Consider the following 27,091-nt stretch of genomic DNA (forward strand, 5'->3'; position numbering starts at 1 on the left):
GCTTATTTCATTGATTTGCCTGTTATTATGATACTGACCTCAATAAAGTGAATGAATCCCTTGTGGACAATAAAGGACATGCAATCTAATCCAATCCTAAAGCTGTGAGCAACAACAACAACAAGTTAATATAAGAAGCCTGGCTTGATCTTTTCTTCTTCTCTATTTTCATTGTTTTGTGTCTCTTCTCTTATTAATATTGAGTGACAAAAATACAAAAGATGCAAAAATGGACACTTAATTTGCGCAAAGACAAACATATATAATGAGTATATTCCCTCCTTTGTGGATACGGTTTTTTAAATGTACTCTGGTCCATTTAAGATGGTTTCCTGTAGTTTGACATATGACTCATCACCACATTTGGGTACTTTGACAACAACCCAATGACTTGCTGAGATAAGCACAAGGCCCAGGCCCCAAACTTGAATAATTATTATATAATTTATATATATAATATATATTCATATATAAATCCAGTTTATGAAAAATTCTTAAATTCCACGTGTAGAATAAAAACAGCAAAAATGGACTGAGTAAGCAGCACCTGACAAGCAGCCAAAAGAACAATGCATTCAAAGAACAGTCTGTCTGGAAAATAGTAACGCTTTGATGAGCTGCCTCAGTGCTTGAGATGTAGCTAAACGTCAGACTGTGCGTCCAGACCTCTAACAAAGACCAAACGCCTTCTCACATCACTTCTTGCTCTGGTTTCCAATTTCTTTTGAAGTCCATTTTAGATGTAGTTTTCTCCAGTAGATAAAATGTAAAACACTAAAGGGTGACCATAGGATGCAATGGTAATAGTAATGATTACTAATGTTCATTTGTACTTGGTGTATTTCATTTATTCATTGAAATTTTTGATTCTTTAATCTTTTGTGTCAGTAACAGACAAGGGTTGGGTGAGAGGACCAGGGAAAATAATGCCAAACTAAACAGTCATTTCCATTTCAGCTGTACATCAATGTTTCCTTCCAGTAAAATATTATTGGAAAAAAAAAAAGAATGAAGGCTTTACTCGCCCAGACGGCAGAGTGCATCAGTGAGCTCTTAACTCCTTACTATCCAAAAAGGCCTCTTAGATCTGCTGGTCTTTTAATTGTGTGCTTGCATTTAGATTTTTGCTGTTCTTGTGTTGGTGAAGATGATAAGAATCACATTGTTCTGCATCAGTAACCTACATTCATATTTTAAGAGAAATGTGCCAAGGGGGGGTATAATAAATTCTAAGATATATCAGGTCAAAACTTAGAACACCGTGTAACAAAGTACAGCACATTTTCTATAAATACAAACCAGGACAATGTATTTGTAAGCAGTGCTGTTTGGGCCTACTGTCAAAACACTTCCTCATATTAATTTTTCTTGCATCAGAAAAGTGTGTTGCCACTTTTGCATTTAACCAGCTAAAATATGTGTAATGTATGGTTATATTTACATCTCAGATACAAATGATGCCCAGAGAATGCACATGTAAGGTGAATAGTATTAGTCCAAGTACAGAACCTTGTGGAACTCTGTGTCTAACTTTTGTTAACATGTACAAACTGAAATTGATTTGATAAATAGGACTTAAACCGGCTTAATAAATACCATTTAGGTATTCCAGTCTCTGTAATAGGATGTGAAGATCAATTGTATCAAATGCACTAATTTTGCTGTCAAAACCCTTGGAAAATACAGTAAAATAAATTACCGTTGCCTCATGGAAGTTATTGCTAAGAGGAATGTAGTACTATTTTACCTCGCCCCGTTTACCATTTATATCAGTAAATATGTAATAAGTTGTTTATAACACGCTATAACGTATCAGTAGACAATTATAACTTCTTATGTGGACAACTTAAGTGGGGGCTGGTGTGTAAACAGATAATAAAGGACAATATAGTAAAATGCATTAATATAGAAAATGGCTTCATTGGACAGGTAGTACTTCTTAACAAATACAAATTAAAGAAGACTTAAAACTGTCTTGATACATGTGGACAACTGTATTATAATGTGTTGTAAACCATGTATTCATGTTACTGAGAAGTCTAAGTGTTACTGAGAAGTCTAAATTTTGATCAGGATTCTGTCATTTCTTCACTTTCTTCACATTTGAGACAGAAATTCATGTCAAGCAGCATGTTACAATGATTGTATGCAAAAAATATATGTTAGATCAAAATTTTCATGTTCATGTTAGATTCAGTGCCCCACAGTAACGTCTGTATGTCTTTTTAAGACCATTTCACAGTAATATACTTTATCTAAATTTTTTGGTTTGCATAAGATGCAAATACCTTGTTACATTACACAGCATCAGAGTGCCTCACTGGCTTCAGTCCTACGAGCACTTCAAAGGAAGAGGACATCGACAGCAAACAGACTTGAGATGGACATTCTAACATGTGTCATAATTAATGGACCTTTTGTTATTCTTGCCCTGTTAACTAATATATTTTACATCTTCTGCATGGTCTATCCAATTCATGGAGAAAAGATCAAGCAACCTCTGAAGCTTCTCCTTGGGTCCTTTATTTGCTGTAATGCCATTTACCTGATGTCTCTTCTTATGATGTTTCTTTTTGGGCAACTACAAGAAAACTACCAGCTCAGTGAAATCTCACTGCTGATCTGGATCTGCAGTTTGTCCACTAGTACGTCCTCCTCCGTTTGGCTGAATTTCTACTACTACACCCAGGTTGTGCCTGCACAGACAGCTCTCTTCATCTGGATTAAGAAGAATATTAAATCCATCATCTGCTGTCTTTGGCTTTTTGAAATATTTAGCAGTGCATTTGATTTTACTGTCAGATATTTATGCAGAAATTGGTTTGAATTGAGATTCAGTAACAATTTCACAATGGATCATGACATGACAGTAAAATGGCAGAAACATCTGTGTTTTTCTTTGGATGGCATGCTGATAGCCCACAACATTTTCTGTCTGTGTGTTATGCTGGTGTCCAGTGGTTCTACTGTAGCCTACCTGTGCAGACACATGCGTCATATGGCAGCAAACGGACAACACTTCTCCAGCCCTCGGTTCAGCGGACAGGTGAGGGTCACCGTCACAGGCATCATACAGGGAATCCTGTATGCATTCTGTTCTGTGTGGAATGTGTGCAGTTTCACTAGTTTTCACTCCAGCCTGCTCATACAACTCACTGTCATCGACCTGTACATATCAGGCACTACGTTCAACCTGGGAGTTGGTCAGACTGTATTCAGACAGAGAGCAGCAGACATCTGGCTCAGAGGAGCTCAGCGCTGCAACAGTCTGAACAAGGAGGATGATACTGAAGCTCAGACCAGAAGACCAGGATGAAATGGTACTGATTTAACTGTATAAGACATTTTCCAATTAATCTATATGAGCACTATACATTTTCTATAAACTACAACCATCTGTTAGCTGTAGTTTATAGGCTCGCCATCAAAACATTTCCTCATTTTGAGTTTTTTGCAACTGAAAGTTGTATGCCATGGTTTACCAGCCTCAGCTATTTTCAGCCATTTTACTGTTTTTTCATCAATGCTGGTTCTATAAAACCTCTGATTTCCCCTTCAAATGTAAGATGGGACATAATTATATATTATGTTTTCAGCACTTTAGATGCTTGATTTCTGGTGGTGAAATATAACTAATTACATTTTCTGTAATTAAGTGCAATTTTGATGAACTTTACTTTATTACTTTCAGATATATTGTAGTCCAGATGAAACACACGACTTATGACGTGTGAAAATAGGATTGTAAAGTGGCTGTATTGCGGCAATGCATAGTTGAATAGCTGATGAATAGTTTGCAATTGTTATATGTTTTATTATGGGATGTAATGGTTTAAGTTCATGTAAATCTACTTTTTTAACTTGATGTTGACACTGTCCCAGTAAAGCTGCAGTAAAGAATATTATTCTATTATCATTTTGACACCACTTTTTTTGGCCATTAAATGTCATTAACAATATACAATACAAAAACAGGAAACATCAGGTAAGCCATGGAGGTACAGAGTCACTGTGATTGGCCAGTTATGTGCTGGTTATCCCTGATTGGTTGTTTGATTCAGACCTGGTCCAATTTTTTAATAAAACTAAAGACAAAGGGACAAGCACGCACAAACACACATAATTTAAAGGAGCCCTAAATAGCCTTAAATATTGTTAGTGACATGCAATGGTCAGAATTAGTTATTCCGATCAAAATTATGATGAATCAATAATTTCTACTGCAGCTTTAATCTGTTCATATTGAGCTACAGCAGAAAGGTCTCAGTGAAGAGGCATTTACTTGTACAGTTTGTATTGACATATAGACTAACCCACTTTAGATAAAGCAGAAATTAAATTTAGCCCGTGTGAAATTGAAGAGATTGTCATGTAGGTTCAGCTTTTTTTTTTTCCATTTAAATGTATGTAAAATAAATTAAATTCCATACAAGATATTGTGAATAACAATTGGCGTTTTTTTTAATCAATCAGTATTAACCTCATCTCCATTTTAATAGATAAGGATAAACTAACAAGATACAGAGCTCTTAATTATCAAATAATCTTCTCTTAATCGTGACTTGGTATCGTACAACTACAAGACCCTAGTATTGAAAAACATGTCACAATTTTAAGATCTGTCCTGCATTATAATGACTAAGAATCAAACAATTATGCATCTTATAGTTAGGAGAAAACTAACTTTTTCTCATAATTAAAAGATACAGATTGTAAGTGAATAATTAGGAAATAGTGAACATTATTACATTAATTAAGGGTCCTGTAGTTATGAGGTATTTTTCTTGTAATTATGAGCTAGAATCTCATAAATATGATCTTTTGCTATATCTTTGAAATTAATTTGTTTTAAATCATTAATTAGAAAAAATGTATTACAAAGAGATAGGTTTCTTGTAACAATTAGATGATTTTTTAAGATACTTAAATTGAGTCAGAAATTGAAGAGTTGTTAATTATTAATGCTGAGTTAGAAAAAATCACTACATACAGAACTGATCAGTTATGAGTTTGGAGTTCTGCGTAATCAAAAGTCTGAGCTTCTGCGAAGGTCATGAAGGCATCGTGGCTCACACGGATCTCCTCCTCTTCTGGACGGTCTCCTCTTCCTCCTCCTCTTCTTCGTCCTCCTCCTCTGAACGGTCTCCTCCTCCTCCTCGTCCTTCTCCTCCTCTGAACGGTCTCCTCCTCCTCCTCCTCTTCCTCCTCCTCCTCTGAACGGTCTCCTCCTCCTCCTCCTCTTCCTCCTCCTCCTCTGACTGAACGGTCTCCTCCTCCTCCTCTTCCTCCTCCTCCTCTGACTGAACGGTCTCCTCCTCCTCCTCTTCCTCCTCCTCCTCTGACTGAATGGTCTCCTCCTCCTCCTCCTCTTCCTCCTCCTCCTCTGACTGAACGGTCTCCTCCTCCTCTTCCTCTCTTCCTCCTCCCAGTTGATGTCAGTTGATGAGAGCAGCAGCCGCAGACGGACCAGCAGGCTGAAGCGGAGGAGGTTTGTCGGTTCTACGGCCAGAATAACAGCCGCGGCGGGACCTCCAGTTGGATTTTACTGTCTGAAAGGACCAGGAAGGAGAAAAAGAAGCTTTAATGTCAAATTCGTCTTTAAATCTTACTCCAGTAAACGATGTTAAGTCAGCGGTTGACCTCCCGGTCCGGTGAGTTACTGTTACTGTTGATTTTATAACGTAAATCCACTTTGTGGAGCGTTGACGTTAACGACCGTTACTGGACGCTGTTTAGCTAGTTAGCTGCTGCATTTTACTCAGTTTTTAGTCACCGCTAATGTCCCGTCCTAGTTAAATCCTAACTAACCCACCCAGCAGTGAGTAAACCTCCTTGTTACCTGAATGCTACCTGGTTAATTAACGTTGGTTCTTGTTTCGGTACCTTCACATCACTCCAGTTCATTTCCCTCATAGCTGCTTTTAACTCGATGGTTAGCAAGACGCGCTACTAGTTAGTTGGTCTCTCTGTTAGTTAGCGATAGGTTTTAACAGTAGAGGGTTAACCTGAATAAGCTGTGTAGCAGCAAAAAAAATGTCAAATTCTCTCCAAAATATGTGCCCGATAAAGGGTTAGAGAGGACAGCTAGTTTTAACTCTCTAAAGAAGCTTCAGATAGACTCGTTCAACCTAAAAATGTAACCTAGTTAACATGTACAGTTTATTTTGTTTGTGTCTATTTTGCAAATCGGTCCAAAATAAGTGTAGGTTGCGTCCATTTTCGTTTTACAGTCAGTTTCAATATTCCTGGACTCTATTACAGTTTTATTTTTAGGACTTACTTGCCATCAGTGAGGGAAATAATCCGGTAACATGTGGTTTTCTTACTGTCAGGTGATTTAAGGTGCAGCCCCTGAAGCCTGCTGCCTTGGCCACCAGGAGCATCAGTGGTTCAGAGAGGGCTATGGCCCCAGCCCTGACCAAGATCCTGAAAGATGGCCGTGGGATTCACCTTTCTTCACCTCCTGTGCCTCTCAGAGTGGACTCTGACGGGAGCGCCATGCACAGTGCTAAGCTGGAGTCGCAGATGAGATTGACGGATGATGACCTCCAGAAGATGTGGCTGAACCTTTCCTCGTTTCCCCTGGACGTCCCTGCCAACCCGATGCTTTCCCCATGTGTGCAGTCGTCTGCCAGCCAGCGTGAGACGGTGTTCCTCCCCAGCCCTGCCTCGCTCCTCAGCCTCCTGTCCTTCAACAAAGGCCTGGGAGATTCTCATCAGGTGGCCTGCGTCTTCCCAGGTGTACCAGACATGTTTTTACTCCCACTCCCTGAGCACAATAGCCAAGAGGGTTGCCTGCTGCATGGACACAGGGCTGCACCTGAATGTGGGCCAGATGGTGGTGATGTGCATCAGTCCTCTTTTGCCTATACCAGCGGCCCTCCTTCATATTCCGATGGGGAGATAAAGAATCAGGGTTGCACTTCCTTCTTTGCACCCCCACCTACACTGACACAGGACAAAGTGGCTGGAATGGGCAGTCCTCCTTTATCTTCAGTGCAGCCGTGCAGTGGCAGGTTGAACTGTGACCAGCTGGTATCCAGATCTGTACTGGAGGAGGCTGTGAAGGAGCAGCTCTCCAGGCAGGCAGCGCTGCACAGCCGAGCTCAGAGGCTGCAGAGGAGATTGCAAGCCCTGCTCGGGGAGCACGCTTTGCGGCACTGCAACCATCAGCTGGAGGGGCTCAAAAGGCACTGTCAACTTGGAGATGTGTCTCTTGACTCCATAAATCCCAGTGCTCTACCTCCACAGGCGGGCTGTACACCCCATTTTTCTTGGCTAGACTCGTCCACAGCATCGTCCTCCCTGACAGAGCTCAGAGAGTTCAGTCACTCCAGCCAGGCGGTGCTGAGAGGCCTGCAGGAGGGTTTGGACTCTGATGCCACGGCCAGCAGCTGCTCGGACGAGGAGCAAGAGGAGGGTACGATTCACTGCAAAAGAAAGACTTTACCCGCGTGAGTATCCAGCTTGTGGAAAGAGTTTCCATGTAGCTTCATGTGCTCTGTGAAAATACGTCACTTGCTAAGTGGGATTTATTTATTGTTCAAAAATGCATTTCTCACACACAGACCATAGAGGAAACTCCCTTGCTCCCTGCCTTGTGGGCCCCTTTGAATTTCAGCTCTGCCTCTTACTTTGAAGTGTGTGTGTTTTTGATTCTCAGATAGTGTGCATATGGCTGCCACAGCTGGCAATTGCAGCTAGATAAACAAGCCACAAAGGAGAGACTTTAGAAATGAGCCATGTATTTTTCCAGTGTCAAATATGAAGTGACCAGCTTGTGTTAAAGAAAACAATAAGAAACAATTTCACAAACTTCACTGAAGTCTCACCACCAAAAGAGTTGTTGTGCTTTTCTGGGACCTGGATACCAGAACCCAGCTGTGTTTCACGCTGGAGCCTTTGGCCTCGTATTAATTCAGACGAGTGGGGAGTACACAGAGTTAGACTCAGGACTGTGAAGACACTGCAAAACATAGTGAGAACTAGTTGGGGCGTTGAATTATGCACGCATACCCAAATATCAAGGGTGACACAAGAAATACAAGGCTTATTTCGGGATGAGAGTATAAGTTTTGGAAAGGCATTTTTTTCACTGTATGAGGTCCACTGTGTCTTGCTGTGTTAGGCGCATATTTTACTTGGCCCTCAACAAAGTTTACACTGTGGTTGTCATAAGTACAAGTTTTGTCCCCCCAGCTGTGGAGAGTGTGATGACATTTTTTATCCATGCGCACACACACATTTTCTTTCCATGTTGCAGTCATAACACATTCAGTAGACTAGCCAGCTCTCATTACCCTCAGGCTAGGAAATAAACACAGCCAGCGAGGCTGCAACATGCCAGCCATTCTGTGCCATCTCCTCTTTCTAGTGAAAAATACTTTTAAACAGCGTGTCTGTGTGTATGATTTGAATGGGCTGATGCTGTATTTGTGTTCTTGCTCAAAGGGAGGTGTCTTGCTCCAGGGGAGGAATAAAGTAAATCTCGTATGATTGTGTGGTAACAAGCACACATCTTTGAATAGTTCTGGTTAACATTGGCAGATTTAATAGGAAATGCAACAGTAAGGGGAAGGGGGCAGTTGGGTTAAAATTGAGATTTGTGAAACCCTTGATAAGCAACTGCAAAAACCAAAATGATTTCTGTGAAAATAAAAAATCTGCCATGATGGTATGTTGTTTGCAGCATACGCCATATTTGGTGCCAGCGGATCAAATTCCAACATTTCAATTTCAGGTCAGTTGGTCATGTTAAGCACTTAATTATCTAGATCTACATTATAATGAAAACCCTCATCTGGCTTTTAACTCACACCTTTTCTGAAAAAATGTATCTACTATAAACCTTGTTGTGTTTTTTTTTTTTTTAGTCCATGATTGCACCATTGCTATGTCGACCTGAATACTAACTCTGGATTTGGGCAGGGAACAAGTGAAAGAGAGGTTATTTTCCTTGCTGATGGTAGAGTGTGAAAGGAAACCTGGACAATCTCCCCTTGGCCATTGGCCCACCAGGACATCCTGAAAAGCAGCAGTTACCTTGCTTAGGACTGGAAATTCAGTGTCTCAAAAATATTTCAGGAAAGATAAAAGCAATGTGTCAAAGTTGGTTTGAGAGCAACATTGTCTCACTCAGATGGGTTTACTGCATATTTGGTTAAGAATTAAACTGGTTTTCCCACTTAAATTTGTTTCACAATTAAACTGATAATTCTCTTAAAATACACAAAAATTGCACAAAATCATCATTCGAAAAAATAGATTCATCTGAGAGAGATTTACGCTGAGCCAGAGCTGTTGTATTGCTGCTCTTTTAACTGTATGAACAGTTTAATTCTGTTGCCAAACTCATATTAACGGGTTGATACACTCCCTACTCAGCAATGTGTGGACGTCAGTGAGGCGTCAGTGTTGGGACGGGAGGGGTAACGTCCTTAAGTCCTGGCTTTTGTCCACTTAGACTTCTTTTTAGAATCAAAGCATGTCTGGTTTAAGTGCAGTTCCATTTGTTTGTTCGGTTAGATGTAGTTCTTCTGTTTGTTCCCAGTGGTTCCTGAATCAGCGCAATAAAGACAAGCCATTTACGAAACTGGGGCATGTTTATTAGCTCTGACAATAAGAACGAGAAAGGGTGTTTTATGCGTGTGTAGTGTGTGTGTGTGTGTGTGTGTCTTTATTTGGCCAGCTTCAGTCATCTTGGAAGTGTCAGCTTGCCTTTTGTATGAGTGTGTTGAACAATGCTCTGTGTTTTATCAGTAAAGCTCCCCCGGGGAGTTTTTATGGCAGGTTCCTCCTTGAAGAGGATATCTCCTTGCTGGAGAAGGAACAATTCGCTGCCCTTCTTTAGAGAGAAAACAGTAGGCTTTTACATTGTGAGCTTGTAAAGCAGTGACATGGTTCGACTTAAATTTGAATCCATGTGTCCACAACATTGCTCATTTTCTGTATTGGCAACAGACCTTCACACCTCCAGCTGGGGCTCATTTTCAGTTTTGTGATTTTAAAGATACTGGATGGGAGTATATGTGACAGGCTACGTGTTGGAAAGTTCAAGAGCAGTACACACCCAAAATCCCTAATGCTTCTGCGAGAGCCAAGATACAATATTCAAAGAGGAGACTTCATAAACCAAAGACTACTTGCTGAGGCTGGCCTTTTATTCAACCAGAGTTTGTCTTGGAAAACCCAGACTCATTGTGGAGGGTAGCCAGTGGGTTGCTAGAGGCCACATTTAACTCTGAAATGTTAACATCTTGTTTAAAATGTAATGTTCAAATGTAAATATGTAATGTGTGAACTTGCACACCAACAGGTATAAAGTAACCATTCCCCTCCTGTGTGCTCTCTCTGACACGCCTACTGCTTGGCAAATATGCTAGGAATTTTCTCATTATACAGTCGGAAAGAGGTGCAGGGCTGCCAGGTCTGGTCATTGTCTCTGGTGGAGACAGAGCGTGTACTCCTTAATAAACAGATATTAGCTTAGGGGTGAGTGAAACTTGGTTCTGAAGCAGTCATTAACCAACCTTAGGTCTTGTTTTTATTTGCAAAATCCTCCTCCATATTGACCACAAACTGGTTGTAATTGTGATCAGGCTAGCAAACAATATTTTGGGTGTTTCACAGGGTAATATTAGAATAACTGCCATCATAATACCAAAGGACGTTGTCGAATACTGTGTGTGTGGCTGCTTGCTGACTGGCCTAACCTTTCTCTGTCCTGCATCAGAGTGTTTGAAGTGGAGGAGTCCCTCCTTGTCCTAGCCAAGGTCCAAGAGCACTACCATAGCAACTATTGCCCTGCTGAGGCCAGCCAGCCCCCCCCCACACACACACGCACAGAAGATAAATGCTAACTGACCAGGCTAGCACCATGGAAACATACCACAAATACACACCATACAAATCAACAGTGTTTTATTCTGTGGCCTAGATAAGCTTTTGTGCTTTAGCGTAGCATTGGGATGCTAAACAATCTACACGAACAGGCTGTGTAAAATAGGTCGCATGATGACGGTCCTACAGTACAAAATGTGTGAACTGACAAATGGTTTTGTCTGCCAGTACTCCCATTGTGTCTCTCAATCTCTGTCCCTCTTGCTTTTTATGTTACATTTCTCTTTGGTGCCACTCACTTTCCTGCCAGTGATAACTGTTAACCTCTTCATGCTCTTCCAGCATTTTTTAATTTTTAATGGCCTACGGGATTTTATGACTGCGTTCAATATCTTGATATTTTCACCACTTTCATGACCAAATTCCAAAGCACGTAGAATGATCTTTTTTCTGAAGTTATATCAGGGTCTAAAGCCTTGAATAAAATACTGTAATACTACTACATGGGACTAACTGTCCTCGTCTGGCATCTGCCACCTTGCCAGCAGGAGCAGCTGTGAGAGGCAGTGGCTGGAAGAGAGAGCGGAGCTGGGAAGCAGATGGAGCTGGTTGCAGCTGCGTCTGGGCGAGCTAGAGGGGAGGATACAACAACTGATGGAGCTCCACAAGCACATGCGTTCCACCAAGGTAAGTCCTGTAACCACCTCCATAAAGGGCAGCTGACAAAATATACCAACTGGCAGCCCACTGTTTCAGTGTAGTGCTTTCAGTGATTGCCCTGTTGTAATATTTGTATTAGCTGCATTTTTGAGGTACAATGTATGGCAAAATATACAGATAAAAACTTTAAAATATAAGTATGATAATACTCATACATAATGATGTCGAATTAATTATAATTCAGGCTCCAAAGAGGGAGTGAGTGTTAAAAGGTTAACTCATGTTATCCGTGTGTATATCTCAGGGCGGTGTGATGCTTGCAGACGCCCAGCCGCTGACAGACAGACAGATTCAGCAGACTCTGCTGAGAGAAATGGCGGGGTTATCCTGCACAGCCTCGGATGCTGACACGGAACCCTGCAGCCCCACGCGCCTTCTGCACAACATAGAGAGACAGGTAGGAGGAAGCAACTAATACACACACACACCAATGATACCGCATGTGTGAACAGTCTAGAATCAAGTGGAATAGTAATCTACAGCTCAATACACTATGTGAGGAGAGCATCCTTTAAATCTAATGGCTTATCAGTCAGATGTGGAGAAAAGCACAGGAGGATGCGAATCTGTTGTGTTATATCCCAGTGCCAAGTTGAGAAGATTAAACTGATTAATTAAGGTATGCATGCTGTTTGACAGTGTGTTATTATGCTAAATTAGTGGCTGCAGATGGAATGCAAGATTTCCTGCTGCTTTATGAAGCTTTCAGGTATTTAATCAACTCAAAGTAAAAAAACCTTATTCATTCCTCCAGTTGTAGAAGGTGAGATGATGCTGAGATTCATCTGTTAGTCTAACACAGTACAGATTGTCTTGTTGCCATTCAGTTGTACTTAACATGTGTGTTTGCATCTGCTCTAATTTATAAGTATGTTAGTTGTTTACTTGCTGTGTACTAGAGCTTCAGTAATTAATCAGTGAGGTGGCAACTATTAATCGACAGCTATTCTGATAATCAGTTAATTGGTTTGAGTAATTTTTTAGTTTAAGGAGCCCGCCGAGTTGTTTGGGAATGCAGTCAAAAGCGGCTGGTAAGCTCCAGGCAGGCTACATTACCTTTTGCTAAGCAGCTGCTACAACACCACAGAGATCCACTCTACAAGCTTAATATAGGCCTGTCTTCTGTTTTATATTTTTTACGCCATAAAGTCACAAAGTGTTTTTTTCTTTTAAGTCAAACTGCCACAGTAAATATAATAGTATTACCTGAAAATCCACACTAGCAATGCGTTCTATAATTTGTTAAAGCTAAAATTAATGTATCACGAGTAACGCCTGTTGAGGGTAATGCGTTATTATTGAAACTTTTGTAACATGTTACAAATAATCATTAAAATAATCATAAGAACATCAGAACAACAAAAGTAAAGAAATATCACCCCAGGTTAAAAATGCATCAGGTTAAATTGCATTTTGGTGGCATGAACAGTAGAAAGGTACCCAGGAAAAAAAACATTTTATTTTATCACTTGTGTTGGTGAGTCCATCTTTCCTTGGATGGAGTTTAAATGGTCCCCTGTGAAATGCAGTGTACTGTATGGACCATGTCTTCATTGCAGAGTGCTCAGCTCAGCCAGATTGTCAACAGTCTGATGCCTCCTCTCAGCTTTTCACCGCTATCAAAGCAACCACAGAAGTGGAAAGGAAAGAGAGCCTCCACAAGGTACACATACACACACACACACACACACACACACACACAGATGTAATAACTATGGCACTGTAACAATTTGTCACAGCTACAATAAGATATTCTGGGCTTTTCATGAGTTGCAAAGAAATGATTTCACAAGCACAAGTGCTCTATGAGCTAGTAGTTTTCACAGGCCTGTGTGTGTGTGTGTGTGTGTGTGTGTGTGTGTGTGTGTGTGTGTGTGGGTTCAGTAGTAGTTCAGGATTCAGTGGATGACCGATTGTGCAAGTTAATTAGAAGAAATACATCTTATATGGAGTACAAAACAGAGAAGTTTGTACCGATAGAGGTTTGCCCATTGTCCCGTTTAGGTGTGCGCTGTAGGATAAGTTATCAAGGTTCAAAGTGTGCTCCCTCTTTGTAATGTAACCCAGTGAAACAGTCTGGTTGGTCTCCACCATCTGGCCTTACTTAAAACGCCCCTTCATGTCTCTCTTTCCTGCGGCCTTTTCAACTCTCACTGTCTGGCTGTGCAGATAAAAGCCACGTGACAAAAAAAAGACTTTCTGCTTGTTTATGCATATAACAAGGGGCTAAAAGTAGGTATTGTTTTTCTCTGGTTGTTATTCATCAACAAGTTTGCAGATCAATAACAACACCTTGGAAAAACATGTTTTTTTTTTAGTACTTGTGATCTTAACATGAATCATGTCCCTGACATTTCCATGACCCGTCTCTGCCATAGTCTGAAAGGAGACGCTGTTTTTGTGCCCGGGAGCTCTAAGAGAAGGAGACTGGGGACTAAGAGGCTGTTCAAAGCTGATGAGTCGTGTGTGTGTGCCCGGACCCGACCCCTGGTCACCTACCACAAGCCCAAACTGTTCACTTTCAACGCATACAAGCCCAGCACTTCACAGGTAGGCAACAAGCAGTCCATCTGAACTATTTACAAACACAACTATAAAAACACACATGCACATTCTCTCTCATGCTATGTTTTATTTGCAGTGTGTCCAGTTAGTATTTTCACTTATTTGCTCATCAGTTCTCACTGTATTCTTAAAGCTTATTATTATCGTAGTTATATTGTTGGATTAAACAAATCAGTTTCCCCACTGGGAGACATTAGTGTCTGTTCAGTAGTGCTGTCCATGTCCCTGTGCAGTGTAGACGGGTGTAGATAATGGACGACTGCTGAAAATACAGCCGTGCATTTTTCCTCTCTCTATTCAGAGGACATGACAGTGTCATTAAGATTACACCAGTGCTATGCCTAATTACTGTGTTGCTGCCCAAATTTACTTGATTACAATGCACCACTTACACATCCCAATTATAGACCCATTTAGGTTTTATAATCAAGGTTGAGATGCACGTGGAGTCATATTCATTAATTAATTTCATTGAGATTATTCACATATGCATGTCAAATGCAGCTTCAAAGCAGTTGCTCTAATTCAGACTTCAATGGTGGAATGCCATATCATAAAAATAGTTGCTCAAATTAAACGGGAATTAATGTTTGAAGCCAGACACCTGCTTTTAATTAAACAGTAATACCTCTTGGATTTGCCTCAAATAAACAAGTGAATGCGATCATTTCAAAGCTCTAGCTCTTATTTAGCCAGAGGACCTTGCATAGTGGAATTCATACACTAGCATTATACATTTATATACAGTATCGCATAGAAAATACTTTAATGTCACCCTCTGTCTTAACTCAATTTTGTTGTGACTGAGATTGACAGAGAGGACTTCATCAATGCTACACAGTTGGGGAAAAAAATCAACGGTGCCAACGATAATAGAAACATTAGGTGTGGACCTAATTTCCTTATCTCTAAATGAGATCCTGTTCTCCTCATATAGAAACATATTAAGCAAATAAAAATGTCATCTCTCATGTATGAATCCGACATTTTGGAATGTCAACATACCGTTGGAGACCTAATGCCAGTATGTAGATTTTCAACATGTTGCTGAACACTTCTGTTCCTGCATAGAGCCCAGAGCAATTGGAGCTATAATTATGAGAAGCAGCACGAAGACACCACCATTGTGATATATTTCCAGATTAGAGCCGGGACTGTTTTTTTTTTTTTATACAAATCCTGTTCCCTCTGGATTTAACGCCCACACCTGCAAAGTGAGTGTTCCAGTCCGCCCGCTCCCGCAAGATTTGCGTTGGGTTTTGCGAGACGTGGGATCCAATTCCATTGCAGTCCTCTAATGCATGCCTGTCAGTAATAACAAGTTAAGCTCTCTTCCTCTGCATTGAACACTTTGATTTGATTTCATGTCACTCTACTTTGTATGTGTATCTATGGCACCGCCAGTGGTCATGTTCAGGTTCTGTCTGTCTCGTTGACAGTCATAGAAGAAGACTTAATGTTCATATGGTGTTCATTCTTAATAAACCAGCGGTTATTTCAAGACAGTCTGATCAGTGACTCACACATAAAAGAACACATTTTTACAACTTTTGACAGCCTGCTCTTGTAAGATTTGTGTTATGTTCTGTGAAACCCTGTGGGTCCCCACTCCCAATGCAGCCCTCTGTTCGGGATGACAAAGAAAGGCATTTAACAATGTAATTACTTTAATTACTGTTCTTGCGCAGAGAGCAGCTTCCATAAACCTGTATGAGTCACTCTAACAAAACACAAAGAGAAATCCAAGTTAATGCTGTAGGTAAAGAAACTCTGTCGTCCATGTAGTATTGTGTGATGAATAATTTTCTTTTCTGTTCTCTCTGTTTTGTGCTTCAGGACTCGGGGCAGTCCACATCTACGCTCCCCTCCTCTCTTTCAACATCTTCGTGTTCCTGTTGTTCCTCTTGTTCCTCTTGTGATCCTGTCGTCCTGTGCTCTGGTCCTGAGTGCAGCTCCAGCAGGGCCTCCATGTCCACGCCTCACCCTGTGTTGTCTCTGTCATTTGGTAGGAGAAACGTCAGCACACCTGCATAACTTGGCAAATGTAAAATGGCAATGCAATCTGAATTATGTAGGAAGACGAGTAAACTTGAGTATGCAAATGTGATAGAACTGCTGCTTTTCAGTGTAGATTCACCTCATCAACTGGGTTATAGAACAGTGGCGTATACTCATACAAGTGTTGAATGCATCACGGACCATTGAGTGGTTCCTGGCATGCCAGATACCCCACTGGGTCTGAAGTGAAGAGGTAATGTAGTAGAAGTAGGGAGAGAGCAAGGGAGGAGACACAAAGGAGGCAGATTGTACATTAATGAAGACATCACTCACCCACCACTCTGTCGATTTCCTGTCAGCTTGAATGACCTTGTTCTCCTTTTGTCAGTAGCAGAAGAGGAAGGCACTCTGTCAAGTGAATGTCACCTAAATTAATTGCCTGGCATGTGGTGGCAAACCTCTTATCCTGGCTGATCTGAGCTAAAATAGGACGAGAATACGAAAACAGTCAAAGCAAGCAGGAGATGGAAATATGGGCAAATGACATGGAGAAAAATGACTTATGATGTTTGTGTGGTGTGAGAATAGAGAGCACTGGAGCTGCATCACAATTGATGATCTCTATTATTGATAGAAAAGGTGGTTCCCTGAAACCTGTTCTGTTTGTGAAACTGGCTATTAGGAAACAGACCAGTGGCATAATCTCATGTATTGTTCTAGAAAACAATGGATGTTGGCCCTTTAACAAGCATCATACACTGCAGATATGTGTGGTCCTTGCTTGCATTTATTAAAATACTGAGTAATTGATCATAAAAAATTACATTGCTGAAAGTATTATTGTTTTTTACCACATACTTGTCATGCGTTGTCATCTTCTTCCAGACCCTCCTCAGTCCCACCACATAAAGAGGACGCTGGCCAGAGAGGAATGGTCCCAAAGGCCTTTGGTCATTAATGTCCAGCCATCCAGTCCAGCACACTACGACAGACGCAGCTCCACACCACTGCACAGCAGTAAGATCCTGTGGATAACAAACCCTGTTCTGTTCTATTCTATGCTGATTTATATGGTCTACTATTTTCTGCACTATATGTATTTAATTTTGTAGAGCTGAGTCTCAAAACACTGCAAAAGGTACTGTGCTTGCTGGTTTTTCATTGCCACAGATTACTATAGCGCATTTGCTGCGGCATGTAGCACCTTACTGAGCCAATATATTTAAGTGCTACTTGTGAGCAGGGCCAAAGCATGACTGTAACCCCGCCACATTGACGTCATAAGCAACTGATGAGGAAGATGACAGGAAGGCAGAGGTGCTATTCAAAAGACTGCCCCTGTATTTTTGTTGTTATTCATCTAACAGATAGGAGCCTCACTGGCTTTTGATCCACTTCTCTTTGCTTTGGTGAAGCTACACCAAAGTCTGTTTTTGAAGTCAGAGGTAATTTAATGTAAAGTCAACGCTATTTTACTGCAGCAAAAAACAACAAACAGTGGTCAGTGGTGCCTTTTATTGAAATTACTGAAGCTACATTATTGGTAGAGCTTTGGTCCACCAATAAGCTTTGAATGAGGCTTAGCGCAGAGTCATGAGAATAATTCATTGGTTGTTTATTTTACAATTAAAAGTTATTGTTTTCATATCATACAATCTGTGACTGGACTTCTGTGCTAGTCACAGATTGTCCATAACGATCACCATGTTCGAACACAAGGGCGTCCATCGGTGCACGTGGCACCAGGACGTCCTAGGCCGGAGGTCGATGATCGACTTTGTTGTCGTGTCATCTGACCTCCGTCCGTGTGTTTTGGAGAAGAAGGAGGCCTAGAACTCCTGAGGCAGCTGACGGGTACTGGCAGGCCAAGCGTGCTGCAGCTCGGGCGGTAGCGGAGGCAAAAACTCGGGCCTGGGAGGAGTTCGGGGAGGCCATGGAGGAGGACTACCGGTCAGCCTTGAGGAAATTCTGGCAAACCGTCCGGCGCCTCAGGAGGGGGAAGCAGTACTCCACCAACACTGTTTACACTGCGGGTGAGGAGCTGTTGACCTCGACTGGGGATGTTGTCCGGCGGTGGAAGGAATACTTCAAGGATCTCCTCAATCCCACTGCCAGGTCTTCCGTTGAGGAGGCAGAGGCTGGGGACTCAGAAGTGGACTCGTCCATCACCCAAGCCGAAGTCACCGAGGTGGTCAGAAAACTCCTCGGTGGCAGGGCACCGGGGGTGGATGAGATCCGCCCTGAATACCTCAAGTCTCTGGATGTGCAGGGACTGTCTTGGTTGACACGTCTCTGTAACATCGCCTGGCAGTCAGGGACAGTGCCTCTGGAATGGCAGACCGGGGTGGTGGTCCCTCTTTTTAAGAAGGGGGACCGGAGGGTGTGTTCCAACTATAGGGGGATCACACTCCTCAGCCTCCCCGGGAAAGTTTATTCCAGGGTACTGGAGAGGAGGATACGGCCGATAGTCGAACCTCGGATTCAGGAGGAACAATGCGGGTTCCGTCCCGGTCGCGGAACACTGGACCAGCTCCACACTCTCCATCGGGTGCTCGAGGGTTCATGGGAGTTCGCCCAACCAGTCCACATGTGCTTTGTGGACTTGGAGAAGGCATTCGACCGTGTCCCTCGTGGCATCTTGTGGGGGGTGCTTCGGGAGTATGGGGTCCGGGGCCCTTTGTTAAGGGCTGTCCGGTCCCCGTATGACCGGAGTAGGAGTCTGGTTCGTATTGTCGATAGTAAGTCAAACCTGTTCCCGGTGCATGTTGGACTCCGGCAGGGCTGCCCATTGTCACCGGTTCTGTTCATTATTTTTATGGACAGAATTTCTAGGTGCAGCCAGGGGCCGGAGGGGGTCCGGTTTGGGGACCTCATGATAGCATCTCTGCTTTTTGCGGATGATGTTGTCATGTTGGCTTCATCGAGCCGAGACCTCCAGTGTGCACTGGGGCGGTTTGCAGCCGAGTGTGAAGTCGCTGGGATGAGAATCAGCACCTCTAAGTCCGAGGCCATGGTTCTCGACTGGAAAAAGGTGGTGTGCCCTCTCCGGGTCGGTGGAGAGTCCTTGCCTCAAGTGGAGGAGTTCAAGTATCTTGGGGTCTTGTTCACGAGTGGGGGAAAGATGGAGCGTGAGATCGACAGGCGGATCGGTGCAGCGTCTGCAGTGATGCGGTCATTGTATCGGTCCGTTGTGGTGAAGAGGGAGCTGAGCCAAAAGGCAAAGCTCTCGATTTACCAGTCGATCTACGTTCCCACCCTCACCTATGATGATCTCGTTCTTTCGGTCATGACCCAAAGTTCATGACCGAAAGAACGAGATCACGGATACAAGCGGCCAAAATGAGTTTCCTCTGCAGGGTGGCTGGGCGCACCCTTAGAGATAGGGTGAGGAGCTCAGCCATCCGGGAGGAGCTCAGAGTAGAGCCGCTGCTCCTCCACATCGAGAGGAGCCAGCTGAGGTGGCTCGGGCATCTGTTTCGGATGCCTCCTGGAAGCCTCCCTGGGGAGGTTTTCCGGGCATGTCCCACCGGAAGGAGGCCCCGGGGAAGACCCAGGACACGCTGGAGGGACTACGTCTCTCGGCTGGCCTGGGAACGCCTCGGGGTCCCACCGGATGAGCTGGAGGAGGTGACTGGGGCCGGGGAAGTCTGGGCATCTCTGCTGAAACTGCTGCCCCCGCGACCCGACTCCGGCTAAGCGGTTGAAGATGGATGGATGGATGGATGGATGTTTTCATATAATTTATAAAACATTTAATGTTATTTGTACATTTTCAAAACACAAACATTTCATACATTTAAATGATTGTTTACATTGTTTCTAAATAATTATGAACTGGCAATTCATCATGTATTTGTATTAGGTAAAAAGAAACAATATCACTGTGAATAAAATGGCTGCTTCATAGTCGACCGCTGTGTGTGCTTGTTATCTCCAAGTGTACCAGTGGTTCCTAGCATGTGGGATACCCCACTGGGTCTCTATGAGGCTTACAACTGAGCAGTAGGAGGAAACGAAATCATTTGACATTTCAGCAGTGTCAGTATGTGTCTGTGTATATTAGCCTGAAGCTAACGAACGATTATTTACCTCTGCACTGGCTTTAAGTGGCCCTCGCTCACATTATTGTCCACAATGTAGCTTGATGAAGGTTAATTGTAGAATGTTCCCTGACTGGACACTGTTTTAGACAGACAATTCCTTTTTTATTTTTTGTGTTGAATATAAAGGTGAGGTAAAAAAAAAAGAGACAAGTGATAATAAAGGGGGAGATCCAAAGGAGGCAGACTGGAAATTGATGAAGACGTCACTCACCCACCACTCTGTCGTTTTCCCGTCAGCTTGAATGATCTTATTCCCCTTTTGTCAGTAGCAGATGAAGACAGAAGAAGGCAGTCAATCAAGTAAACATCACTTTAATAGCCTGCCACTTGTTATCATAGCTGATCGGAGCTAAAATAGGACGAGACTATGCAAAGAGTCAAAGCAAGCAGGAGATGGAAATATGGGCAAATGGCATGGAGAAAAATTACTTATGATGTTTGTGTAGTGTAAGAATAGAGAGCATGCATGTCATGGTAACTGAATTAATAGTTAACTATGGTAGCTGTTTGTACAGAATAGAGAGCGCCGGGACTACATAACAAATGGTGTTCAGTATAATTGTTAGAAAAGGTGGATCCCAGGCCCCAGTCCACTAAATCTCTCAGTCCTTAGTTACTGTTCTCTCTCCTTATTTTCTCCTAATGAATCCTGTTGGAGTTCTGTATGAAAATGGCAGCAATTTCCAGTCATCACTGACCATAACAACACTGTAACTATGGCTGAGATAAGTGTGTGCACATTTCTGGGTGCATCTGTTACTTTTGTAGCACTGGTAGGTACTGTTTCAGTGAGAACATTTTAAAAGGTGAAAGACCATAAAAAAGACCATCAAAAAAATTTTTTTATTGCCATGTTTTCTGCTCTATGATCACTGTAAAAAACAGTTGGTGTAATGTGAGCAAGGTGCAGAAAGCTGAGAGGCAGTCTCCTGACAAAATAATAGGACTAACAGTTAAGGATTATCTTTTGTACACTTTAACCAAAGCGGAAAATCCTTGAGGAACTGAAAGGTAGATTGGAATGAAAGGAAATTCCTGTGGTGTATTAACTCAGTTTGTGTGTGTGTGTGTGTGTGTGTGTGTGTGTCACTATAGGTCACAAATACAAGCAGCATGCAAGGCATCATAAAAGCAGAGTTATGGGTCTGTCACCAATCGGGATGGCAGGCTCTGCTTCAACTCAGCACAGGAAAGCCAGTCAGAGGGAAAGGAAAAGACACATTCACAGGCTGAAAGAAGGTGTGTGTATGCACGTGTGTCTTCAGGATTGGTAAACACAGCCATCTTGAAATTATATTGGAGTCATTAATAATAAAACTGGTGATTGGGTAAATCAGCCCCCCAGAAGTAATTACAGGTGGAACACTTTGTTGTTATCAACAACAACTTGTTGTTATCATGTTGTCATAATGGTTATATAAAAATAGCACATGCCGTGAGACTTTATTTAGCTTCTGCTTTTAGTCATCTGTTTCAAATCAAAGGTCTTGCTTATGAGATGCAGTGTCTGTTACAGCTAAGCACTAGTGTGTGTGTGTGTGTGTGTGTGTGTGTGTGTGTGTGTGTGTGTGTGTGTGTGTGTGTGTGTGTGTGTGTGTGTACTCAAAGATGTCCTGTACCAGCTCTGTGACCCAGAGGACAGTTCAGATGAGGTGCTGGAGGAGAGCTACACACAGGTTTCATCCAAGCAGGCTTCACAGGTAACACTCGTGCATTTTTTAACTCATATGCTTGTGAGAAGCCTCACTGATGCCCAGTTATGCCCAAACCGTAACCCGCACCTCAAACCTAACACAATCTAACTCTAATTTTAGCCTTGCCCTTAAACCTCTCATCAGACCTTTGGTGTGTGAAAAACCTTCATCATGGCAACCTCATGATGTAGAATGACTCTGAATGTGTGAACACTCAGTGTGAACTGTCAGGCTGTTCTGACATCAACTTGGCCATGTTTCCTTTTAGGGCTTTGTTCGCAAACGCCAGGGAGAGAGTGTGTACAACATCAACAACATTGTCATCCCCATGTCACTGACTAAAGTGGAAAAGCTGCAGTACAAAGAGATCCTGACACCCAGGTGTGGAACACAATTGCCTGGTTGCGTGGAATTCTTAAGGTCCTGGGGCCTCATTCATGACCATACATTCACAACAGCCCATAAAATTTGCTGTGGGTTTTTATTGTCCCTAAAAAATGTATCATAGTGTCTTAGTCATGCCTCTCCTTGAAAAAGTCCACCATCATTGTCTGTCCCCTCAATAAGTCTGTCTCTGTCTAGTTGGCGGGCCGTTGACACCTCAGCTCCGATCAACAGGGAGGTAGAGATGGAGGAGGTCAGTGAGGACGGGCAGGTAGAGTCTCATTCCTGTGGACATGAACTCTTTATTGTGATTTTGTGAAGAAAATATCATCTTAATTCTTCTGTTGTGTGTGTGTTTCAGATGGAGGAGGATCTCACTACTGAAGTCTTAGCTCAGAGACACTTGGCCTTAGAGCAGCGAGAGAAATTGCGCTGGCCATCTTGGGGAAAGAGAAAATGCTGCAGGCGTCCCAAAAGGTGGAAACACATACACACAAGCAATCATACATCCAAACTTGCTTTGCTTGCTTATATGTTTGTTCATCTGTGTGTGTGTGAATATAGTGAATATAAACGTGGAATGTTTGGTACCCTCCATGTGAAGTTTAATGGGGTTTGCTTGTTGTTTCACTCCAGATCTGGCAGCAGGTTGTCAGGCAGTGGGGGCGGCGCGTGTACATCAGGAGAGGAGAGCTCTGCGGAGCTGAGTTGTGCTCAGTTGGATACTGATGAACAGCAAAGCTCAGAGGAGTGGCTGGTAAGATCGAAAGGACCACAGCTGAAACCCCAAACCCCCTAAACAAGCTTTGAATAGCAGAGTATGATGATCCAGGTGATATAGGAGGAAACTCATGCCGGGTCATTCACAGGGTTTTTCTAATGGCTGTTACGTTATAATGCCATCAAAACCAGTCTTACATTTATGACACCAAAATGATAAAAAGGACCAGAGAGGTAATACAAGTTGACTAAAGAGGAAATGTGCTTTTCCTTTTCCTCACAGTCACTATGCACAGGAGACTGAGAGGTGCTGTGTATGTTGCCCACAGATATTTATTTTTCTCTTCAGGCCCTAAATGTGGCTGAAAGGATATTTTCTATAACATTCCAGTCAAAGATTGTACTTCAGAAGAAGGAGGGAGAGTGTAGAGTGGCTAAAATGAATTGCAGACTAATCAGTACTCATTCCCAGTCATATCATGTGAGTTGTACAGCCTAGATGGATCCTTGACAGCCTACACAAATACTTATCTCCGCTCTGCTGCAGTTGATGAAGCTCTGATTGCAGTGCTCTCTACCACTTCGCTTTGATTGGAGAAAGAATGAGTTCTAATCAACCATCTCCACACCACAAATATCCCCTACTTCACTATTTTGCACATCTTAAACACTTCAGCACCCATACCAGCCCTGATTAAAGCACAACAGTCATCAGGGCCATGCACATCTACTGTATGATACAACCTTCTAAAGTCTAAATTCAATGAAGGGACTGATTTGAGAAGAGCAACTATCAGGGTTTTGGACATTATCTCACAATTTAATGTAATGCACATTCTGTACGACACTCACAAAATGTTGAGGAATTGATTTTTTTTCATAAATGTGTTACATTCTCATCCTTGTGTCCATAAATAGTGAAACATGTATTACATACCCTAAAACATGCCTCCTTGTCAAGTATATTTAATTTACACATGTGTGCAGAGATTTACATCATAATTTCATAATGCACTCTCTGTCCCGCCACAGCCTCAGACACCCTGGGAGCTACGAGTGTTTCCTTTGGGGGAGGAAGAAGAAAAAGCTCTGTTCTGTGATGACCCAGAAGAAGCCCCATCAGGGTGGTCAGAGTGTAGCTCTGCCTCCTCCTCCTCCTCCTCCTCCTCCTCCTCCTCCTCAAAGAACTCCAACTCCCGTCTCGCTCCCGCTCGGTCCTCTGGTGCTACGCTGCCGTCTGGTGGTCAATGGCAGCTGAGAGCGGTGCCTTAGTCCCTGCATGTGAGTTGGAGAATAGAGTGAACTCCCTGTTTGATAGTATGTTCATATGTAGTGCTTACCAGTGCTGTGGCACAAGATAGTGTGTTATATCATACTTCATTTGTTCCTTACAAATTCTTAAATTTAGTTTTCAGGAAATAGTGTATTTTTTCTTTTATAACTAAATCCATTGTAAGGCATTGATTAATAAGGCACTTAAACAACCATTTAATCATGTCCTCCTTCAGTTCATAAGTTAGTTTAGTCATTAGGTCGTCATTAATTTGTCCAATTCATTGCACAAATGATTTATTAATTTGTTAATAGACTTTTGGTTTCATTTTTCACAGCATACATTTGTTGCTTGATTGATGCAGCACTTATTAACAAAGGCATCATTCAGTCATTAAAAAAAGAGTAATTTAGGAGCTTAAGTCAGTCATCTGATTTCATTCTCAGTACAACATTAAGAGTCAGCCTGTTAAAGTGTTTGTGACAGTAACTTAAACAGTTGTATTTGTCAATTAAATTAATGTAATAATGATATCATTTCTTGTCCAGATGTCACGTGTGGGACCACGAGGAAAAAGCGCACCCTGGGAACCTAATTGGGATACTTAATACATTCCAGTTGTACAGTGATTTGAGGTTATTTGCTTTATACTTTGAAGCAAACGTGTTCATTTTGTGAGTATTTTAACGTGTCACCATAGTTCATTACTGTAGCTTCTGCCACACTTTCAGGTTTTGTACTGTAAAGAAATCTGTACCAGCACAATCCCACTCTAGTCTCAGGTTTTGATACTGTTTGTAGTTATCACATGCTATTTATTTTCACTATTGTCTTAAAAAGTCTGTATAGGAACACTTTAGTATAAATATATATACTTTTATTTGACTTACATGTGCTTTCTGACTTTATGTTTTCATCATTTTGGTATATATTTTTTATGAAGAAAGAAAAGTGATGAGTAAACATTAATGTCACTAACCATAGTGGTGGATGTCATGATTTGCCAGCTGGTGCATTTTCTGATGTCAGATTGAAATGGTAACAAACACAGAGCACATGGGCGATACTGAGGCAGCACTCTGAGCGTAACCTTGACAATTGTACTAATATTCTCTGGTGGAGGAAGCCAGTGAGGGATCACATCATTATCCAGCTCCTACTGTTGTCTTAGGCCCCTGCACGGGATCGTTGGTCAGCAAGAACCTTCTGTGTATCTCTCTGTAGCTCTGTGCCTTCCCCACACAGGATCACAGTACACAAAAATATATAATAATGGTTGTGTACCATTTCTGTTTGCACCAATTCTAGAAATGGGCACATTACACGCAGCGTCAGTCAGAAGCATGTCAGCATGCTAATACTTCAGCCAAGTGCACTTAAGTAGGAAGTCACTGATACAAATGCTAGAAGGACAAAACTAATGTGAGGTCATTTCAGTGATTTGGATGATTAACATTTATGGAGGTCACCGCTTTATAGGGCCATGCTCCCAGTGAAACAGCTCGTACTTTGATCCTGTGTGCATAACCTCCTCTTATAATATCCTTCACAGCCACCAGGAGGCCTAATGGACAGATGGTGGTCAAGGTCACCCTTCTCATCTACATGTATGTGTGTCAGTTGCTTTATACTGGGGATGAGAAACTGGGTGTCCAGAATTAGAAACTCAATCACATGAAGTTAATTTACAGATGATAATTAACTGATTCCAGGTTGGTAAGGGTGAACAGGATTTGGCTGTTAATCGAGTTTTCCATTTCCATGGCTTGAAATGTCTGCTGAGGCAAATCTTTATTTTAACTCTTTCTTAAACAAAATCCCCTCCCTGCTGATATTGATTGCATTCCTTGGGTTCTTAAAAAACAGCATATTAACAGAATAAAATGTCCAGTATTGCAAAACTGCCAATAAGCCATAATATTGGATGGACTTCGCCCTTCTCCTTCTGGTGGACTCTGATAAAAAATAAATGTGAACCATCAAAGTCACTCCCTCTTTTCTCATCTCTCCATGACAAGTGAAGAAGAGCCAGGAGCCTCACTTATCGTGCAGAAAATCCACCTTAACTCTGCCCTGCCACATCTGTATTATCCTGATAGCTCAAAGGCAAAAAGAAACAGCCTGTGGTGGCCACATGGGGGCCATATTGCTCCTTCGAAGCCAGCTTCAGTTTACATTAAAACAGAATCCCTTAAGCAACTTTTGATGTAACTGGGATTGAATAATCTGGTGGTAAATTAGATTTCCTTCAAATTAGCCCATGAAATATATACCGTATATAGTATGGACACAACTGTGAAGAGCAGTACTTTATTATATTCTATGGTATTTCTAAATGTTTGTAACTACAGCAGTTGCACTCCAGAGGGTGCTCTGACATGTCCAAGAACACATTGGCTACAATGTGATGTCATGCAACAATTTAACTATAATATAACAAGTTAATTTTAATTGTACTTTAGGATAGTGGGTGTTTGCAGTGTAAATATAGGTGGTGATCAGACAAATGATATCAGCTCAAACTGCAGTGTTGTCTGTGTAAAGCATAGTCTGGTACTTAGACACTGTAGTGACTATAGCTTTGTGAGGAAGTCGATCCACTGAGAAGGAAAGACTGGCTGCTAAAGTTTGAGCAGCATGAACAGGATCCCATGATCCTCTCTGAGCTGACAAAATATATTCCAGCAGATAAAAACTGAAAGGTTTGTATACACTGGCTACTACAGAGGCTAAGTAAGATAATTTGGTCATTTTTATTTCTTTTTAGGTTTTGTGATGATAGTAATGGTGGTTAG

General features: G+C 42.0%; 2 protein-coding genes across 4 annotated transcripts; both read left to right on the forward strand.

Moving 5' to 3' along the window:
* The first annotated feature begins 2,563 nt into the window (after positions 1 to 2,563).
* tas2r201.1 (taste receptor, type 2, member 201, tandem duplicate 1) lies at positions 2,564 to 3,316 on the forward strand. The gene has a single exon (XM_070838357.1). It carries the CDS (start codon positions 2,564 to 2,566, stop codon positions 3,314 to 3,316), a length of 753 nt encoding a protein of 250 aa, XP_070694458.1.
* A 3,041-nt stretch (positions 3,317 to 6,357) lies between these two features.
* Positions 6,358 to 25,191, forward strand: kansl1l (KAT8 regulatory NSL complex subunit 1-like). 3 transcript variants are annotated; one of them, XM_070838225.1, is made up of 15 exons: positions 6,358 to 7,454; positions 11,385 to 11,526; positions 11,804 to 11,956; positions 13,119 to 13,222; positions 13,938 to 14,109; positions 15,961 to 16,129; positions 17,008 to 17,139; positions 21,321 to 21,464; positions 21,834 to 21,925; positions 22,188 to 22,300; positions 22,502 to 22,574; positions 22,665 to 22,780; positions 22,940 to 23,060; positions 24,056 to 24,304; positions 24,845 to 25,191. In XM_070838225.1, the coding sequence occupies exons 1-14, from the start codon at positions 6,403 to 6,405 to the stop codon at positions 24,293 to 24,295; spliced, it is 2,823 nt and encodes a 940-aa protein (XP_070694326.1). In that variant the 5' UTR covers positions 6,358 to 6,402; the 3' UTR covers positions 24,296 to 24,304; positions 24,845 to 25,191. The 3 variants fall into 3 exon arrangements, with proteins under 3 accessions (XP_070694326.1, XP_070694328.1, XP_070694327.1); XM_070838227.1 differs by having other exon boundaries at positions 22,502 to 22,556; XM_070838226.1 differs by having other exon boundaries at positions 11,388 to 11,526.
* The last annotated feature ends 1,900 nt before the right edge of the window (positions 25,192 to 27,091 follow it).

This window comes from Pempheris klunzingeri, chromosome 10 (assembly GCF_042242105.1).
Source record: "Pempheris klunzingeri isolate RE-2024b chromosome 10, fPemKlu1.hap1, whole genome shotgun sequence".
NCBI lineage: Eukaryota > Metazoa > Chordata > Actinopteri > Acropomatiformes > Pempheridae > Pempheris > Pempheris klunzingeri.

Coding starts and splice junctions, on each gene's coding strand:
- tas2r201.1 (XM_070838357.1), top strand. CDS start 2,564: ATGTTTCTTTTTGGGCAACTACAAGAAAACTACCAGCTCAGTGAAATC.
- kansl1l (XM_070838225.1), top strand. CDS start 6,403: ATGGCCCCAGCCCTGACCAAGATCCTGAAAGATGGCCGTGGGATTCAC. Junction 22,575..22,664: donor AGGTCAGTGAGGACGGGCAG/GTAGAGTCTCAT, acceptor TGTGTGTTTCAG/ATGGAGGAGGATCTCACTAC. Junction 22,781..22,939: donor TGCTGCAGGCGTCCCAAAAG/GTGGAAACACAT, acceptor GTTTCACTCCAG/ATCTGGCAGCAGGTTGTCAG.